Genomic DNA, 20,758 nt, shown 5'->3' on the forward strand with positions numbered 1-20,758 from the left:
GCCAAGATGTGGAGGCAGGCTGAGTGTCCGTTGATGGAAGAATGGATAAAGAGGAGGTGATACATATGTACAATGGGATATTGCTCGGGCATGGATGGGAATGGGTTCTTACTATCTGAGGTGGCATGGATGGACCTGGAGGGTATTGTGCTGAGTGGAGTGTATCAGACAAAGACAGATGCAATGCGATTTTCATTATATGCAGAATCTAAGAACAAAATTAATGAGCAAAACAGAAACAAACTCATAGATACAGAGAACATTTGGTGATTTCCAGATGGGAAGTGGATTGGGGGTGTGGGTGAAAGAAGGTAAAGGGATTAAGTACAAATTTGTTGTTACAAAGTAGTTATGGAGATGTAGGGTATAGTATAAGGGATATAGTCAATAATATTGTGATAACTATGTATGGTGTCAGATGGATAGTAGATTTGTTGGGGTGATAGAAGGGAGGGGTCAGGATGAAAAGGTGAAGGGATTAAAAAGCACAAATTGGTAGTTACAAAATAGTCATGGGGATGTAAAGTACAGGGAATACAGTTAATAATATGGTAATAACTATGTATAGTGCCAGGTGGGTACTAGACTAGTCAGGGGGATCACTTCTTAAATTATATAAATGTCTAACTACTATGCTGTACACCTGCAATGAATATAAAATAATATTGAATGTCAACTGCAATTGATAAATTTAAAAAGGTGGGGAAGGAGAAGGGGAATAAAAGGTCCAAATTTCCAGGTATAAAACAAATAAGTCATGGGGATGTAATGTACAGCATAGGGAATATAGTCAATAATATTGCGATAGTGTGGTACAGTGTCAGATGGTTGCTGGACTTACCATGGTGATCACTTCTTTAGGTATGTAAATGTTGAATAACTATGGTGCATCCCTAAAACTAATAGAATATTGTACATTAGCTATATTTTTAATAGTAATCTTTAAAAAAGTAAAAAGAATCAGGTGAAGTTAATTTTAATAATATAGTTTATTTCACTCACAGTGTCCCAAATATGATTTTATCATGTAATAAATACAAAAATTAATAATGCAATAGTTTACATTTTTTGTAACAAGTCTTCATAGTGCAGGTGTGTTTTACACTTACAATTCATCTCAGTTTGCCTGAGGCATATTTCAGTGCTCAATAGACATACGTGGCTAGAGGCTACCACACTGGGTAGCACTGTTGTACCGATGGAAAGTGGATTAGAGATGTGAGGTCTTCCACTTTTAAAATCTAAGAAACCCAAGTCCAATGAAGGAATTTTATCTTCATCATCATTTCCAAAAGCATTCATTAAGCTCCTATGTGTACACTGCTGTGCTGCGGGGGTCCTGTGCTTTCCGCCAGTTTGCAGCCTCAAGGGGTCTCCTGTTCACATTACCACTCTTTGTGTGTTTCAGGTGAGCCAGGTGCTGCCGTCTTTGGGAAGAATGGCCGGGATGGTGAGCGAGGCCGTCCAGGGGTGGCAGGAATTCCTGGTGTGCCCGGCCCCCCAGGTCCTGCGGGCCCTGCTGGTTTCTGCGAGCCAGCCGCCTGCACCGTGCATCCTGGGCAGCGAGCCTTAGGCAAAGGGCCAACTAAGTGAAAGGTTTAGTGCTGCTTGGCCATCCCACGAACCATGGCTGGCAAAGGAGGTTGGAGGAGAAACACTACCCAAAGCCTGGGCAAGAGAGGACAGCACACTACCTTCAACATTATACAGAAGTCCTACTGGACGATCAGATTTAAAACGATGGTGCTATTCAATAAATCCTCTTTCCTTTCCCTTGGAGGGGAGACAGCAGAGTCATTGGTTAAAAAACAAAACAAAACAAAAAAACCCTTTAAATTTATAATCCTGTTCCTAGGATCTTGAACTTCAGTGTGCTATACATATGTGATATATTGTGGGCCACTGTGCCAATAAACAAAAACAACTGTTTGGTGTACCTCAGTTGCAGTAGTTATTTTCATTTTTTACTTAGATGTTGCTCTCAGATTATTGTTTAGCTACATAGAGGGTTACAGACTAATTATGAAGAAACCCCCATCAGTAGAACTGGTGCTTAAAATCCCCATTGATGTGGTGTCTTGGGAATGGCAAGAAAGCTCTGTGCCATGGAGAATGATATTCTTACAGCACACGTTGGGTTTCACGGTCAGCCTGAATTTTTGTTGAACTGTACTGTATCCCAAACCTATAAACATTTTGAGTTCTTCTATGTGAAAGCAAAGAAGGAATTTTAATATCTTGCCATTCGTAAGATTTGTTGATGAGATTATTTATTTTAAAAGTTTGAGGTTAACATCTCTGGTTGTACCAAAGAAGAAATAAATATGGTTTCTTAATCTCTTGCATGTTTTCTTGTAAATAATCATGTTCAATAAAAAGAAGTCACTGAACTTATTTAGATACATTAAAACATTTACATTATTGGTATTTCTATAGGCATATGTTTATAATATTAGTGCTTTTTTTCTACAGAGAAATCAAAAGCCTTTACTATTCCCCTGAAGATGTTACCCAGTGACAGAAATTCTTTCTATATATATGTGTGTGTGTGGTGTAGGGCAGGGAGCTTCATGGACCTTTTTGAAAGTCTAATGCAAGTTATGGGACTCAAACCCCAGAAAAATGCACAAATGCATATGTGCAAACAGTTTGCAGACTATTTCAGAGACTTCATGGATCCCCTAAGTCTAGCCTTGCTCGGTTTCTAGGTTAGGAACCATTGGCTTCATTTCAACGGTTTGTTAGCTCCTTCCTATTTAGAACTTCACTGCTGCAAAAGTGGTTTCTGTTTCATCAGTTTTCTTATACACATTATAAAGGCAGCTTGGCTCAAACACTGTATTCTTATCAGTTAGATAGGTATTGCCTGACCACTCAAGCACTTTATTACTATTTACATACTTACATTGGCTTGCTGTTTTATCAACATCTATATACACTATCAATCAGATTTAATATATTCATTTTATGTCACAGTGCGAATGAGTGACTTGTCCCAGGGCATAGCGCAGTGCACAAAACAGTCAATGTTTTCAGCTAGTTTATGGAACTCAATTCTCTTGAGTCAAGGGAGAGTGAGCCCTAATAGGATTTCTAACATCACTTTTTTTTTTTTTCTCGTGTGTACATTCTATACATTTAAAAAATTTAGCCCTATTTCTTTGGTCAAATTAATCATCATGTAATCTGTGTTTGGAGTTTCTTCAAACTGTTTATGGCGTCTCGTTCTGTATGTCTGGCATGGATTGTGCTTAAGGAGAATGACTTAGCTCAACGTGGCTCCGTAGATCAGTGCCATTTACACACACCAAGGAGATGTTCTTCCTTTGTGTGGAGTAGATAATTTTTGGAAATAGAGATATCTGTTTTAACTTCTTAAATGATCTTTATGTAAATGGCAAACCTTTTCAGGTTCTGTGACACATAAGCAAATAAATGCAAAGAAATTGCCTTGTCTTTTCACCAAGGTGGTTTTATTTTAACGAGTGACATAATCAAATATAATAAAAGAAAAATTAGATAACCAAATAAATATGTTTCTCAGTTCTATAATATTGTATTCATAAGAAAATTTAAAAAAAATTCAAAGAACAGTTCATTAAAATGTTTTACAAACTTGATATATAAAAGGCTGTACAACAAGCTCCACAGATACCATAAGCAATATTGGAAATAACTACTTACAAATAGATGATGTAAAGCTAGCACATTCCAAATGATGGGAACAATCCATTACAAACTCAGTGAAGTGAAATAGTTTACAGAAGCAGTAAATACTTGACCAAGGCATTGCAAAGAAAAGCGTCCTGCAAATCTTGTCCATGAAAGAGGGTTGATAAATATTGAATTAGACCAAATTATCTTTCTCTAGCAAAACAGAAATCTCCATAACCTCTTGTAGATATTTTTAAAAGTTGGATGAGGTATCACCTAGAGCACTTGCTGAGAGAGCCGCGTGAGAATAATTAAAGTTAGTTAGAAACTGGCATGTTATTCGGGGGCAAATAATTTCTGATTTATTTCTAGTCAGTGCTTCTGCGGCATTACAATATTCTTTACATCCCAAATATCAGGTTCGTTAAGAACTATGGAAATCACTTCCCAGTCTGAACACATAAATTCACTGGCATGGTTTGGGATAAGTGACTTCTGTCTAGCAGAAGAGTATATGAGTAGTCCTATGAGTTATGTGACTGATTTGATTATTTACGGACACTTTATATTTCAGGCTGACTAAACAAATATTGCTATTCTTAAACATCATTAGTAAAATCTGATTTATTTGCAACCTGAAATAAATTTCATGTAAATTCCTACTTTAGAAGATCACCTCTGATTGTATTATTTAAATTTTTGGCTATTAGAGTGTCGCTGGTGTGTAATATCTCCAAGTTTAAAAAAATAAACCAATATAGGGGGAAGATCACTAAAGATACATAAAATCATATCAAATATTGAGAAAATTGCTTTTAGACATTTTTCTGGTACCCTTGAAAAAGGAGTGAAAGAGCAAAGTAAAATAATACTAACAAACTAGTAATTTTGGTGTTTACAAATGGGCAATTTTAAATATCTTTTTAAAACATCTTTTAAATATCTTTTTTAAAACAACGAATATTGGTGTTCAATAAATATAAGTCAAATCCTTTCGTTTTTCATAAATACTTTTCAGTTGTGTACTTAGTCCTTTCTAGCGAGCTTGTAATCTAGGACATGGCAGTATTAAGTGCATAAGACTCAGTAAACATTAAACTAAAGCTGGTTAATTATAATAATGTATGACTATAAATACACAAGCTCAAATACTCTTTAAATGATTAACTAGAGGAAATGCAACATATTTGTTACATTGTCAGAAAGATGATGCTGACTGCCTTATTTTTAGTCTTAGTAATATTAATAGTCTTAATAAATGGCAATCTATGCTAACTTTCCCCTTAACATGCCTTCACATCTTGCTCTTGACTCCAGGTTTTCTCAGAATAACTAGAGAGAACAAATGAGGGAAATTGGCTCCAAGAAAGTAACTTTCTTTTTGAGATTTATTAAATTTGTCTTTGCCATCCAAGGTGAAAATTTGTGTGTGAAAAGACTTAAAAGTATTCAGTAGAAAGCACATGGTTAATTTACTACATCATGAGGTGATCTGAAGATGAGAATAGTCAAGAACTATGTAAATCATTTCCTAATCTAAGTAAACTTGTAAGTCCACTGGCATGTTTTGATGTAATTAATTTCTGTTAAGAAAACATGCTATGTATTTAATTTCTTATTACCTATTGTCTTATCACTAATGATAAAGGGTTTATATTTATGAGAAAGTTAATTGTAATATTCCTTATCTTGCTCTGGCTCCTCTACACCAATGAGTTTCAAATGATTTTAGTGAGCAGATCACTTTATGGGACTGCTTGCTCTCTGACTTTTGCTTCTGCTTATTTTTATCCGAAATCATTAGACCAGGCTTTTAATGAGCTTCCAGGGAGATGGGTTATACACTTAATTACATGAACTAAGCATTGATTCGTGTGACAAACACAAGTATAATTACCAGTACGGTATAAACAAGAACCCTTTGATAGACCAATGTACAGGTTCTTTGACATCTGTGTGCCTCAAGCTTGGTATGTAAGTTGAGTGTTTTGGGAGCACCCCTGTCAGTGAGACCTAACAGAATGAAACTGAAGTGTGGTGCTTTGCCCACCGGAGGCGGTGAAGAGTGGACCTGGTATTAATAACTACACCTTAGAATCCCTTGATTTAGGGTCAAATTCTTTATTGCTGACATAAGCGACAAGCTCATTATGCATTATGAATATATAGGAATCAAGGCCTCAAAGCATGATATCCATGTCAGATTTAGAATAAAACTAGAGCCATTCCACTTAACACGAGTTTGTTGAATTAAATCTTAAATAGTTTGATGAGGTAAGATAGAGAACAAACAGGATGGGAAAAAAATGCATCCTAAATGTTATTTTTAAAATAAATAGTTATAAAATATGCCATAAACAATCTGAACTTAAATACATTAATACACTGAAAAATATCCCTAAAATACACTTTAAATAATACAGCAAAATAAAAAGTCGTAATGTAATTACCATCTTTCCACCCATAAGCTTATTATGGTCAAGCCACACACACCCTTCTGATAAACTTAAATCTTATTGACCTAACCCCCAAGTTTAGTGAAATTTCCTCCTTTACTAGCAGTATTCACTTTTGACAAATTCATGAAGCAAGTAGCTAACTCAAGTTGTACCATATATCATTCATTATTAGATCTTTTTTCCATTTAGATTTTCTTAGACTGGCTTTGGTTTTATAAACCTACTTTATCTTTGAGGTAAATTTTTGCTGTTCTGGGTCTGTTTTTTGAATGTTTTCTCTGTGTTCACCTGGTTCTTTATTCAACTTAACTAAACTGACCAGTTACTCTGGCATGATTTTGTTGAGAAAAGGGTTTGGGTTGTAGCTCCAGCTACACCACACAATAAAACTGAAGGCATCCATTTGTCTTGTTTTCTGGGACTCCTAGTAATGAAACAAATTTAATGTAATTAATGCTACCTTTACTGGCCAACTAATAAATGAATACAGTGCAATGAGATAAGTCACTTTGCAGTATCTAAGCATAAAAGATACAAATTCAATTTTTTCTGTATCTTTTCCTCTTAAAATTGTACATAATCTCTGAGAGGAAATTATTAAAAGGGGGGGTACATTCAACAGTAGAGAAAAAATAACATTAAGAAACAATGACAATAAAGAGTGTCTTAAGAAGGTGGACGTGAACAAATGTGAAAAATAATTTAAGAACAACAGCAATGAACAGATCTGTAAAACTATCACAAAAATTCATTGAAAAAATTTAAGCATATAAGTTAACCTAGAAATTCGTAGTCTCAGGATATTAATACCAATGTTAGGGAAATTAAAATGGTATTTTGAAAAATAATCTTCCTTGTCTTACTTTTGTAAATAGTGATACAGTTCTAGAAAAATATAAAAATAATACAAATCTAATTGTAAAATGTTAAGTACCTTGAACAATATGAAGATTTAGACACTATATAACTTTATAAGTGGTCAACTTCTTGTATTACGCTAAATGCTTATTACTTCTCTGTCAAAAGAGAGTATCTATTCTGTCCAAAAGGTAGGATGATTACTTAGGTGTTTTCATGTTAATCACTAAAATATGAGGGTCATGTACAAACAAACTAAAGTTATAAATAATAAATTTGCAAGTTAACTAGGTATATAAATCCACCGAAGACACAAAATTGAAAGAGCCAATGAATCAAAGGTTATTGTGCCATTTTAACAGACACTTAAAATGAAAAATATATATATATATAAATTAAGAAAACATAAATTAACAAAAATTATTTACAAAAGTAAAAAAATAATAAGTGCAAAGGCAAGGATCTGATGTAGTTGTTGTCCACTAAACTATTTCTACCCTTGTATTTCTGCAAGTCTGTTCAGTTCTTCTGATTCAAATTGTTTTAAACACCATCTTGTGGACAAAAGGAGGTATAACACAAGAAAAGCGAAATCTTATTTAACTCCCAAAACATATTCATAAAAAATGATTTTATAATCCAAACATTAAATGACAACTTTTACAGACAACATATCATGTGATAATTAAGTTATATAACATAAGTGACTAAAATTTTAAAGTTTCAACGACATCATGAAAATATAGAAATAAACCTATGGGATTAAAGTCATGAAGTTATATTGATCACAGGTGAAAAATTGCAAAGGTTAAGACTGGTTGTGTTTCTGTTATGCTTAGGGAAAAGGGGTTAACATCTTCAGTAGGAAAGAACAATGAACAAACTCATGAAAGATTCTTCCTTTTTTCTTTAGATTCCAAAGGCCATAAATATTAATGGAAGTCCTACCTTATTCTTTGCACAGAAACATTTCTATTTGAAAGTGTTAACTGATCTTGGTATAAAATGTTTGACTGGAATCTAAACATACTTACATAGGGCAAACACAGTTTTAATGATTAATTGTCATCATGGCCTATAACTGTTTCATATTTAAACACTTATGTTGTCTGGGTGTCCAAACAAGAGATAATTCAGGAAATTTGGTAATTCTTCTTCCCTGCTATGGACATTACTGACATCTACGTGAAAGTAAACACATGTTTTGGAATGAAATAAAATGATACAAGAGAATTGGCAACTACCAAGTTATTTAGGGGCAAATTTCCTACCCTACTTTGGGGCCTTAATGATCCACTATCTTTTTGGTAAAAAAACTAGGCAAATGCCAAATCTCCACTTTCCTTAATATTTATATTAGCTGGACCTAGTCTTTCTTTTTGCTCTGTGTTGCATTTCATGGGTACAGAGATCAGACAGGAACAAGTGTTGGAAGGTAGATAATACAGTAGGGTGAGAGAGGCTTGTCCCATGGGGACACGCCCCATTTCTGTAGTTATGCAGAAGGTAGATTTAGTCATATGCGTCAGTTATTAAAAAAACGAGCGTGAATCACTGTGACAGCCCTATTTTGTAATACACATCATATAACATTATATTCCACCCCCCCCCCCCCTTAAATCACCTGAATAAATCCAAATTCTTGAAACAGGAGTTAACTAGTCCAGCATTAATGGAATTTAGAAAAAAGAAAGGTTCCTAAATATGCAATTTGTAAGAATGGCTGCAGGACATATTCTGTGGACTTAAAATGAACAGAAGTTGTAAAACAAGAAAATGAATTAAGTCTTTTGATATATATGAAAGGATCGATTCAACAAATATAAAGAAAAAATACATTAATCACCATCAGCAAAAAAGTTCATGAAAACATTAAAATGCTAACACAAATACTTCTGGATTAGCAAAGAGGCATAAGGATACACAACCTATTAATACGAAAAATAATCTTTGAAAACAAAATGTTTAGCTTTATGACAAATTCAAGTAAATTAATGAGTGGCAGGCGAGTTGTAAGCTTTCAGAAAATTTGACACATTAAAGTTCAACAAATTAAAAATTCAAGATATACACATAGCACCAGATTTAGGTCTCTGTACATTTTTTGGGGGATAAATTATCGTTTTACTAAAAATGCATATGTATATTTCAATTGTGTAAGATTAAAACACAGCACCATTGTAGGTATTGCACAGAAAAGAAAAGAAAAAAAGATCAATGTAAAGTTAAAAACACTTCAAATAAATAACCTTGGAAAATAAATAAACTTGGAATTGAAATATATAGCACAATTCAATATGAAAAAACCAAAGGTGGTATGTATGCACAGCCATGTAGATAGTACCTGACCAGCAGTTTATGCATCTATAATGAAAACCAGTTCAAGTCATGGGTGCATTTGAACAAAGCGTGTCTTAATTTAGGCATGCTACCAATATAATTCTGTTCACAGTTTTTTCCAAATCCAGTGGGCTTGCCTTTCTAAACTCGTTTTTCAATTAACAGATAAAAGGAATCATCCTAACCTGCTTTAGCCAAATTGGAATCTGCACTGTTTTTTGAAGAAGTGTGACCTCCTGATTTCTGTGACAGAAGCGCTGTGGGTGGCATGATCTCATCATCTATGGGGCTGATTACTTAGATTTCAGCAACATCCTCATGCCCAACGTTCCAGAAAATCAATTGTTTCCAACCCACAGTTTCTCAAAATAATGTACAGTTAGGCAACAAAAATACCATGTGGTGATTTGCTTGGTGATCACTGTATTTTCATTGCCTGTCAGAGGACATGGGCTTTTGCAGCGCCTGCCGTATCCCCTGAAGTGAGTGTTAACTCTTTGGTCTGAGTGTTGGTTGCATATTCAGTCTCATGGCTTTCTTTGTTGCCCTGTACCTCTTGCTGCAGCTTCTGGAGATTCTCCGTAAGAGCTTCTGGGCTTCACTTTGTCCATATGCATCTGCCAAAGCCACACATTCATCTTCAAGGGAAGGTGTTTTTTGTTTTCCAGTCAGTACAAATCCCATCCTTTGTTACAATGGCTGGTTCTTGACTTAAAGTCTGAGAGGGATGAGGTCAGAAGGATAATAGATACAGGAGCCCAAAGACCTTGCTAGACCATTTAAGCTTCAAAAGTACCATTGACAGCTTGGTGCCTTAACCACCATACACTTCTTAGGGAAAACCGCTTTCTGTTTCCCAAATGAGAAACTCAGTGAAGGGACCACAGTGTTTGTTAAGCTTTTCTTCTGGAACTCATATACAATTGGACTTCGTTCCTCTCTTTTCATACAGTCTATATTCATGCTGGTGGTGATTGCTTTGAATTGAGCTCATTATACAGAATTAACAAAATTATTTCAGTAGTAAGCTATGGTGTGTTTTTGGACTCCCTGATAAAATAGCCTCCTTTTATTTATTTACTTTTTCAAAATATAAGTTATAAAGTGAAACTCTTATTGCCTATCTATTTCTCTGCATAAATAGGATGGATGTAGGATGGCATAAGAATTTTTAAGCTATAAAAAGTAGTCAAAAAACATTTAGCAGGAGCAATGCATTATATCAAAAACGTTAATGAAATTTTTAGCAATGACAGTAAATTTAAACACCAAGAAAAGTTCAGGGTAGGTCTGAAACTTTACAATTCAGAAACCAAAGGCCAAATATAAATTGATAAGACTACAAAATGTACATCACCATCAGTCTACGAAATCAGAAGGTGTAATTTTCTCTTGAAGAAGAACTAATGATGAAATTTGCTTATGTATTTCATAGAAAACCCTGAATAAAAATCAGTAACGGTAAAGCAAAACACATGGAATGAATTTGGGGAAAAGTCTAAAAATGCTGATATCGCAATTACTATAGGAATTGGATTCAAATTGTTGCTTTTAATGTCTGCCTACACAAGAAAAAAAACCCCAAAAACAAAAAACCAAGAAATAGCCTCACATATCATGAGGGTTTGACAGTATTAAGATAGCTCCAGCAGCAAGGAGCTATCACCCAAAATCAAGTCTTCCTCAGGTGTGTTTATTTCCCACCTGTCCGCTGATGGGCATGGGATACAGGATAGAGGCAATCTTCCGGGTTACATCTTCCACTCGGTCCTGGAGGACCCTGGGGACCTGGGGTACCTGGTGAGCCTGGGAAACCTGGAGCTAATGAAATAAAAGACCCCATCAGAAGGCAGATCAGATATGGCTCTGTCCCCCTCACTCCAATGAACATGGATTATTCACCTTCTCCTGTAACAACACAAAAGGGCCACAGGAGAGAAGGCATGGCCCCTGTATTTAGAAATGTGCTTGTGTTGTGAAGATAAACATCACTATTACCTGAAGTCCCAGGAAGACCCGGACTCCCTGGAAGGCCAATTCCAGGTTCCCCTCTTTCTCCCTTCTGTCCCCGGTAGCCTAAGAGAGAGATATATAAAAAGAGAGACACAAAAAGTAAGAGTGTTCTGTGGCAAAACAGCACATATAAGAATCATGTTTTAGTCTAGAATATTTATGTAACTCTTTCACTTGACATAAATGGTATAACAGCTATCTGTTTTGCATTAACCACTTATGAAACTTACATATTAAACAGATTAGATGCAATAGGCAATGAGGATCTTACAAATATGCAACTACTATACAAAGTTCCAACTAGTCAAACTCTTGATAGTGAGATTTTTGGCACTGCAAATGATACCTAAAGAAGCCAAATGAATCATTCATACTTTCTTTTAAATAGCTGTGACAAGCTGTGTGAGCCCTCTTCAATAGGAATTCTGACTGGAGAGTAGGTACAGGATGAATGTAAGTATACTGAAAGAGTTCTGCTCACTACAAGGACAGGATAATATGACAACAAGAAGCTGGACCTTAGTCCAAGAAGTAAAGGGAATGAAAGGAACAAAAAATCATTATTTTAATAAATGACAGAGTGTGAAGATATGTGAATCCACCTATCTCAGGAGTCAGGAGAGGACAAAATCAGGTCTTTGTTCAAATTACTGTTCATAACATTATATCTTTTCTAAGTAGTTAAAACAGCACCCCTACATTTTAACATGGCAGGTTATAACGCCAAAGGATGAGGAGCTTCAACAATTCTAGAAAGCAAGAGGAGACTGAGGGATCCTTCTAAACTCAATCAATTTAAGGCGCTTTAACCAAAATAAATTAGGTCTAAGATCTCTGTACATTTTAAGATAAAAATCATTCTTATTCTTGAAAATGCTTGCTGTCACCTGAGATAGAAATGCGCAGAGTAATTTGTGCCTCTGCGAGTCCTTCTCCCGCCTTTAATAAGGCACAAAACAATTTTGATCCGTGTTTTATATACTGGCATCCATGTAAGACTTTGTTTGAAGAAAAGGTTCTGTGGCTATAAGAGTTTCACAGTGATCATAAGTAGCTTTAATTTTCAACTTTTTCGTACGTAAACAGCTTAAAGATGGCTCCTAGTCCCAAATGAACAGAGCAGTCATGCAGACACACAGCTAGGCTAATAAGCGGGAGAGTATCTCGGTAGGAAACAACAGGCCCTAACTTAGTTGTGCCATTTTATAAAGATGTGTAATTACAGTTAAACATGATAGGAGGAGGAATTTTAATGTTCTCTGTGAAGAGTATGTAAGAGAAATTATTTCTTCTTATTATTGTGAATTAGACACCTGTTTGGGGGTGACCATTCTCAGTCTTGACTTGACCATACAGTGTATACGTTATTATCCAAATAACATTAGTACTGTAATCACCACAACATTATTTCTTGGCTTTGGAGGTGTGTCCTGACCATAAATGTGAAAATAGTGGGAAAAGGGTATACATTCAGGATATATTTTGAGGTACATATTGGAAATATACCCAGTGGTAAATCTTCACATATTTATGACTGAAAACCATGTTACAGATATTCAATTCAATCCTAGATCCTAGAGAGAACAGTGGCTTGAACATGTGGCACAATACCCTAAGTTAATACATATTCAACTTTAAAATATTACCAAGACTTCTTTTATATAAATGACTTTCATTTAACATATGTAAGCAACAAGGAAAAATGTTGGTACTTAGGGTCATTTTGAAAGCATCCGTTCAAATTCATTATTTAAACATTTCTGCTGTAAAGTAACATTTACTATCTGAGGTATATCTGATAGCCCAACCTAGATTTTACTCTTACAGAAAGATTGTAAAGTTGACCCTCAACCTATCCTAGTAAGTGCTTAAGATCTTAGCCTAAAAAATGAGGAAGAAATAAGCTAAAGATATATGAACTTTCAATTAATAAGAGGGTTGATAAGACTGTAACACAATTCCAAATGAAAAACAGCTCATTTAAAACCTACATCTTTAAATTCAGTTTTCAAATTTTAATATTATACAAAAATACATTATTCCCATGTACTTAAGTGCATATAGTATCACAAAACAAGAAACAATAATTTGTATATTTGTCTAATGGGGTAACATTTATACTTTTGTTGACTGTAATAATTTATTTCTACAAATCTCTCAGCTTATTAGGTTAATAACAACATACTATTAATAAATAACATTGCTGAATTGCACAAGCACACAACAGTTTTCTACTCTTAAACTCCCTAAAAAGGTCACAAATTCATTCCTTATGAAGGCTGCCATAAAGCCATAGGGTCTTATTTTATAATTGCTTCACAACAACTTCAGATAGGAACGCTAATAAAGTCGATAACAGCTTTCCTACTTTCTAGAATTAAGCTTTTCACCCAGTTAGGGTTGGCCTCATTTGAAATTTGGAAAAGACTAAAAGGCAGATCTATCTGCAAAGGGGCATGCATTTTCATGGCTTTAAATATGCAGATGACAGTTTGCTATCACCATAGCTTATGTAGGATAAGAGAAATCAAACAACAGCAGTGTCCTAATTGAAACATCTAGAGGTACTAGTCATTGTACAAATTTGGTGCTTGCTTTCAGGTGGTAGAGTTCATTTATTTCCACTGCACAGATTTCCATTTCAACTCCAGGGATTTACTTCCAAAGTTGTAAATCTGTGCATCTGCATGGATGCTGGACAAATGAGGCCAATCAAGGATTGCTCCTGGCATTTTGGAAGAACCACTCTTGATGTGTGGGCCTGCCGTGAGCCATACAAGTTGTTTGGCCTTCCTGGTCTCGCCTCCCTGTCGACCATGTTGCCCTTCAGTCATTTTGACACACACATGCCTCCAACTTCCTCTGTCCCCGACTGCTAACAAATTTGAAAGGTCAACTCTATGTCAGTCATGTGAACTACCTTATGGGCCACGGGCTTACAAATAACAGGCTTCCTTCATTATAAACCAATAACAGCTAAACTTTAAAAGTTCAAATATAAGAACACCCATTTCCAATAGTTTCCTATCAAAACTGATGAAGGGCACATGGAATAGCTGGATCTGTTTTCTCCTAACTCAACATCCACTCAGTGTGGACAGAGCTTTCAAGCGTGGCATGTGTTCTTCAGGGTTTTCCCGGAGGTGGAGAACCAACTCGGTTTGGAAAAAGTTTAAGTAAAATTCTTTCGCATAAAACTCAACATTAGGAAAGTTTGCTTCTCTTGTTTATATGTGAGAATTCAGCTGGATCATGCCTTTTGGGGCTTCCTTGATCCTAATGTGACACATTCTTGCTCACCCCGGCAACAATCGGCCCTACACTGCAGACCCAAGGTGGGAATTCACACCAAGAAAATTTCTCTTCTCAGTGCACAGAGGGAAGGCAATAATCAAAACCCATGGGATGGTTAAAACATAACACTGTCTGGAAATGCTTTTGAATTTTAAAAAGATGCCAACAATCACCCCTTGGAGAATTTAGAAAAAATGCAAATGAGGAGACTCAACTCCAATCTTAACAGTCTCTATTCCTGCTGCAGGGTCAGGACCCTGAAAGAGGGCCTACCAGTTTTCACTATCAGAATTTTGGTAGGAACAGTACTCCCTTTTTAAAACTTGGATCACAAGCTTCTGATAGTCTCACATCAACTCTTTCCTTGCACTCTACATGTCTCCTGCTTCTGAGAATAAGTACAAGAAACTTATGAGACCCTTTCAATTTTTTGTCCTTCCCTAAAGATAACAAGATAATTCAAGACTCATTCTATAGAGCGCATGTCAAACCAAACCTCTTTATAGCAAATGAAAATGGATTTGTTTCCTGAAAAACACCGAAAAAAGTATCTCTTTTAGAAATTTCAGAAGAGCCACCATCAAACAGAACTCGTGAGTGGGCAGAACACACTGCTGCTCTGAGCCCACATCTCCTTTCCCTTTCTGGGCTGCATTTTCCACTTCAGCGTTCTCTCAAACTCAATGGTGAAGAGGACTCACTCAGCTGACAGCATCTGAGCTTTGCGTGGTCACTAGGGTAACCGTTTTATATGCATTTTTTCCTTTCCTTTTCAAGAAAACTTTTAAATAGAGCAAAGCTTTGAAGTTACATGCATAGCTTCATCTTCTGAGCAATTCCCATCTATTTATCTACTAGAGAAAAACCTTGCAATTCCTTGGGAACTCCTGCAGAGGAATCAAACATCAAACTGCAGCCCCTTGTTTTACATTTTAGTCAAATTTCTCTGTGGCTTTAGAGGGGACTATCAGTACAGCATGACAACAGGTAAATGTTGCTTAAAAAATGAATCCCATATTTTGCAAGTTTTATTTTTCTGGTACATTTCTGGCATTTAGAAAATACTGGAAAGGAGATATCATGCAAACAAGAGGAGCCAGCTTGAATTAGAGTCAAGATAGGTCTTGTCAGAAACCCTCTGGTGAGACAAAAGTTTTGTCAAGTTTACTAAACTTGGGTTTTAAAAAACTTGAAAATCATTTTGGGGAAATCTTTCAAATTCAAAAATGGCATCCACAGTCTCCCCCTACCCCACCTCCAAGAAGTAGTCTATAAGATCTCCTTGGCAGAATTGCGATAAAATCTATGGAAATCCTTCACAAAATGGAAGGTGAATCAAGTGGTGAATTGAAGTCTTGTTTCCAAAAGCTTCACTGACACTGTCGACTTAGCATTGCTTCTGACTGAAAGCTTTCCAGATGGACCTTCCCTACACAGGGAGCCTGGAGACAGATGTCTGTGTGGACAGGTGACTCCAGTTCCAGAAGGTACTCCTTGACATCTTGACTTTCCCTGGTTCTTATTCTCTTAGACTGCCACTGTTTGAAACATCTATCCAAGGTTTTTCTCCTACTGGTGTTAACAGTCCTTATTCTTCACGTTGTTGGAGGTATTACACATCTTCAGATGGGCTTTTAAGCTCTTCGTTCGAGTCTCATAAACTGACTTCAGAACAGACCCAACTAGCGAAAGAGAATAATTAACCACCCTCTACACAACAGTGTACACACAGAAGGTTACACTGGATTCTATACTTTTTCTTCCAACTATGTGCCAAATCTCTCTATGAAATAAGAGAAAGGTAGAATATACTGTTTAGGTAAACTAGAGTGAGTTTACTGTTGTTGTTTTACACTGTGCTAACTAAACCAGGAGCCTTGTTACTATGGATTGTAAGTTAAGACCATAACAGACCCTGTAATTGGGGACAGTTGTAGTTCTTTCAGATGAAGGAGAATCCATCAATCACTTTGGGGCACTTCCTACAGAAACAAGGCTCTATGTTACAGAGAAGCAGTAGGAAGGAAAAAGAACTAGTGAAGGAAAAACAATTCCCTGCATATGTAGTATTTTGGACTGTATTCCTATGTAATTTTGGTGTTAACTTTCTCTTTTTTCCTTTGTACAAGTTTCTGATTATTTCAAGGAGGGCCCTTCGGCTCCTCTGTGGTAGCACAGGAAAAGTAGTTTCCCTGGTCTCATCTTCCATGGTATGTACTCACTGCATTTAATAGTTCCTTGTCAGAGTTGTGAATCTTCTAAACCAGGGTCTATTTGGCCACTTTCTGATTGCTAACCCATTTCTAGAAAATGGCCTTACCAGATTCAGTCAAGCTACATCCAAGATCTTGTCTCGTAAAGCTGTCCTTTTTTTTTTTTTTTTTTGCCAATTTAAGTAAAGTCCTGTTTTAAAAGTTTTAGAAACCCTATGAGAAATTCTTTTTTTGAAATTAAAGTTTATTGGGGTGACAATGATTAGTAAAGTTACATAGGTGTCAAGTGTACCATTCTGTAATACATCATCTATATATTGCCTTGTGTGTTCACCACCCAGAGTCGGTTCTCCTTTAAAATTCAAAAGTTGCCATCCACAAGCTCTATGAGAAGGAGAAGGGTTCTACACTTTCTCAAAAATATATTTTGGCTCCAAATCACTATTTACAGTAGCATCTCTTAAAACTTTTTCGTCAGTTTCTTTAAGATACTAAGATGATTCTTTACTACTTACATCGATAGGATGGACAACTCTGAGATGCCCAGATAATAATGACATATAGCACATATTTTTACTGTTATTATAACAAATATTATTATTAAAATACATCTAGATCAGCAGATAATTATCAGTTTTAAATTTGAAGGAGCAATAATTTTCTCCTAGAATGTCAAATATTAACAAGGTATCATATATATATATATATATATGGTATATCATAGGTATCATATATATGTATATATATGTATATATATACAGGGATATATATATATATATATATATATATCCTTAACTGTGATTAGCATGTTATAAATACTGAGTGTTAAGGAACTGATAAACAAATACTATATTTGAAGACTTACCTTGAGGTCCAGGATCTCCTGGTGGCCCAGGTAACCCATCCTTGCCTGGTGGACCGGGCCTCCCATGAGCTTGAGCAGCCAACATTGCTGCTGGTAGCTTGAGCTGGGATAGAAACACAGCCATCCTTTCTTCATTTATGGAAGGGAAAATAATATACCATGTTATGCAAATACTTTTTATGTCAAAAATTTTCAAATATTTTTTACATGAAATTCAACAAAAGAAGTATTTGGTTTTTAATTTAAGCACATCTAATTTATGAACTGATCTGATTGCTGACAGAGTATTTTTGACTGGTCAAATAAAATGGATTGCACAAAGTTGTTGGAATATAGATCTAGACTAGCTGTGCTGATCAGAGGATCTGAGAATTTTCAGGGCTTCAGAGATGCAGCCAATCTAGCGGATAGAACAATAACCTAGACTCTAACCTCTGGTAGTGACTTATGGAGAATTTAGGTTCATATTCAAAATTAGTTTTAATAATATATTTAAGCCACCTTCCAACAATGTTGTGAATGCATGTGTGGTGATTGAAAAATATGTCCACAAATTCTTTGACATTCCTTTCCAAATAGAATTAGGAGGAGCCTAATTCCCCCATTCTTGAATGTGGGCTGGAATTTACTTTTAATTTCTAATGAATAGAGAAAAGCTGAATCGACAGTGTGCAACTAGGGACACTAAGTCAGAAAAGGCTCTGTGGCTTCCTGTCTGCTCTCTCTCTCTCAGATCGCTCATCCTGGGGAAGCCAGCTGCTGTCTAGTGAGGTCACTCAGGAAGTCCGTGGAGAGACCCACAGGGAAAGGAACTGAAGCCACCTCAAACAGCCACGTGAATAAACTTGGAAGTGGATAAACAGAAAGTGTGAGATAATAAACGTTGTTGTTTTAAGCCACTAAAGATTTGAGGTATTTTCTTATGCAGCAAGAGATAACTCACACGGTATATGACACTTTATGTCCTTGAACAAAACTGCATTATTAATATAGAGGTTTATTTATTGAGAAGACAGTCATTGGTTTCATATTGACAATGATATTACTGTTTAATTTCTATACTGGGCAAATATTGTACTTTGTCAACAACTAATTTTTGCTTTTTAAAGAAAATATCTTATTATACACCCTCAATATGATTCATTTATTTTCTGGTTTGATTTCTAGTCAGTCAGTCCCATTAGTTAGCCAAGGTTTAGTAGGAAGGATGTTTAATTTGGCCAAAGGAAAAAAAATAGTGTTGGTGCAGACAAGCACTCTCTCACTGAATTCCAACTGTAGACAGAGTGAAAACAACAAAAAGTTTCCATATATTTCTGTGAACCTGAAGAAAACACTAAAACTGAGAACATACAAATTAAGAGAAGTTGACAAATTATCTAGAACACTTAAAAATGTAAAAAAAAAAAAAACAAATCAAAATCTTTTGACTGTTTTTGACTCATGTGATCTTCATGAATTGAATACTTCCTCACTAGGCAATGTTGTCTTCTCAAGGACAATGTCATTGTCATTTGCCCTTTTGTTGATCCACCAAACTTCCTGGAGCCTAATGTTACTCATCTGAGTCCTAAAGAAAGAATCCAGGGAGGGATGGGAGGACTGTTTAAAGGTAATTTCTTCAAGGTGAGCTCTATCATTAGGCCATGAGAGTACCTTTGTAGGTGGCACAGGTGACAAGCAACTACTAATACTTAAAGACTTATTAATAAGTCAACAGTGTTTTTGGCCAAAAGTGAGTATACACTGTAGAACATTGTTATATTAACAACTCATGAAATGAAAAGCTCTGGATAATGAGAAAAGTTCAAAATGTGTAAATATGAAAATATAAATAAGAATTTTCACTGTAAAATAAATTCCTAGACAAAGCATATTATTAACTAAATTAAATGTTTTCAGTAAGCAGGGCCCTGTATTGGGCATTTTATACTTTTTGCGTTAAGTGCTCTTGTTCAGGAATCATGGAGAGAGCCTGAAAGAGATTATCATTTCGAAAAAAACTATTATGCATGTTTTTATAAGCCCCATACACTATAAGATTAAATGCTGATGAGCTCTTTCTATGACTAGAAATCTGTTATATAAGACATTCCTTCTCAGAATTACTTTTAAAAATAATCACTCCAGGATTATACTTATTATTATAAAATTCTTGGTCACTAATCTGACATAGGCCATTGGTCAGTTAAATATTACCTCAAGCATATTCAATATTTTACTATGATATGAAATTATTTTGGTAAAATCATTAATGTCAATTCATCTAAAGTCCATTATAAACACAATTGGGTTCTTTATTTAAACTTGCTTGGTTTGTATATTTCGTATATCTCACATTTAACAAATCTAATATATATATATAGATAGATAGATATCTATCTATCTATCTATCTATATATCTATATCTATATATATATATCACTAGATTTAAAATAGAAAACTGGAGGAAGGCATGTCCATGCCATAAACACAAGAAAAAATTAGCTGCATTGTTTCTTTTTTCTCTTCACATATTTTCTTCAAAAAGCACATTCAAATGATTTTATTGGTAAAACTAACTTACAAACAGTTTGTCAAGGATACAATGAATATATAATAAGAAACTAATCTTTAATGTGAAAAATTCAGCATAGGTTTGGTGCAGACAAATCTTTCAGAAAATGTTTACTGATTAAATTAATATTAATTTGCAAATAAGGACAAAAATGACAGAAACATTCTAGAAACTATAGCTGTCAGTTAGAATAAACAGAGGCCACGTCATACAAACCTTGCGAAATATTATTTCAATTTTCTCGAGTCTTTTCACTCACGTTAGTTCATTTAGTTAAACTGTAAAGGCACATTTCACTTAAACAAATACATATTTTGTACAAATTTTGATAAAGAGCAAATGACTCCTGAGTAAAACCTATTTTACAATGGGTTTTCAATAAAAAACTTGTTTATAAATGTAGTTCCATACACTAAGAAAGTAAAACAAAACATTTTTTCAAATAGAATTATTGAGGGGAAAGCTCCAACATATTTGGAATATTAGCAAAATTATCAAAAGAGTA

At 35.2% G+C, this 20,758-nt stretch overlaps 2 protein-coding genes across 2 annotated transcripts in view; one reads left to right on the forward strand and one right to left on the reverse strand.

Annotated features, from left to right (window-relative positions):
* COL9A1 (collagen type IX alpha 1 chain) overlaps positions 1–3,462 on the forward strand; it is a 90,784-nt gene extending 87,322 nt beyond the window's left edge. The window contains exon 37 of the mRNA XM_088795633.1: positions 1,409–3,462. Coding sequence (XP_088651759.1) covers positions 1,409–1,593 — 185 coding nt within the window. The 3' untranslated portion in view covers positions 1,594–3,462. The remainder of the gene's footprint in view (positions 1–1,408) is intronic.
* Positions 3,463–3,883: 421 nt separating this feature from the next.
* Positions 3,884–20,758, reverse strand: part of COL19A1 (collagen type XIX alpha 1 chain) — a 314,159-nt gene continuing 297,284 nt past the window's right edge. The window contains exons 49-51 of the mRNA XM_019749266.3: positions 17,697–17,825; positions 11,310–11,387; positions 3,884–11,132 (exon numbers count right to left, since the gene is read on the reverse strand). Of these exons, the coding sequence (XP_019604825.3) occupies positions 11,005–11,132; positions 11,310–11,387; positions 17,697–17,825 (335 nt within the window). The 3' untranslated portion in view covers positions 3,884–11,004. The remainder of the gene's footprint in view (positions 11,133–11,309; positions 11,388–17,696; positions 17,826–20,758) is intronic.

This window comes from Rhinolophus sinicus, chromosome 2 (genome assembly GCF_057876585.1).
Source record: "Rhinolophus sinicus isolate RSI-liver-muscle chromosome 2, RSI-T2T, whole genome shotgun sequence".
Classification (NCBI taxonomy): Eukaryota; Metazoa; Chordata; class Mammalia; order Chiroptera; family Rhinolophidae; genus Rhinolophus; species Rhinolophus sinicus.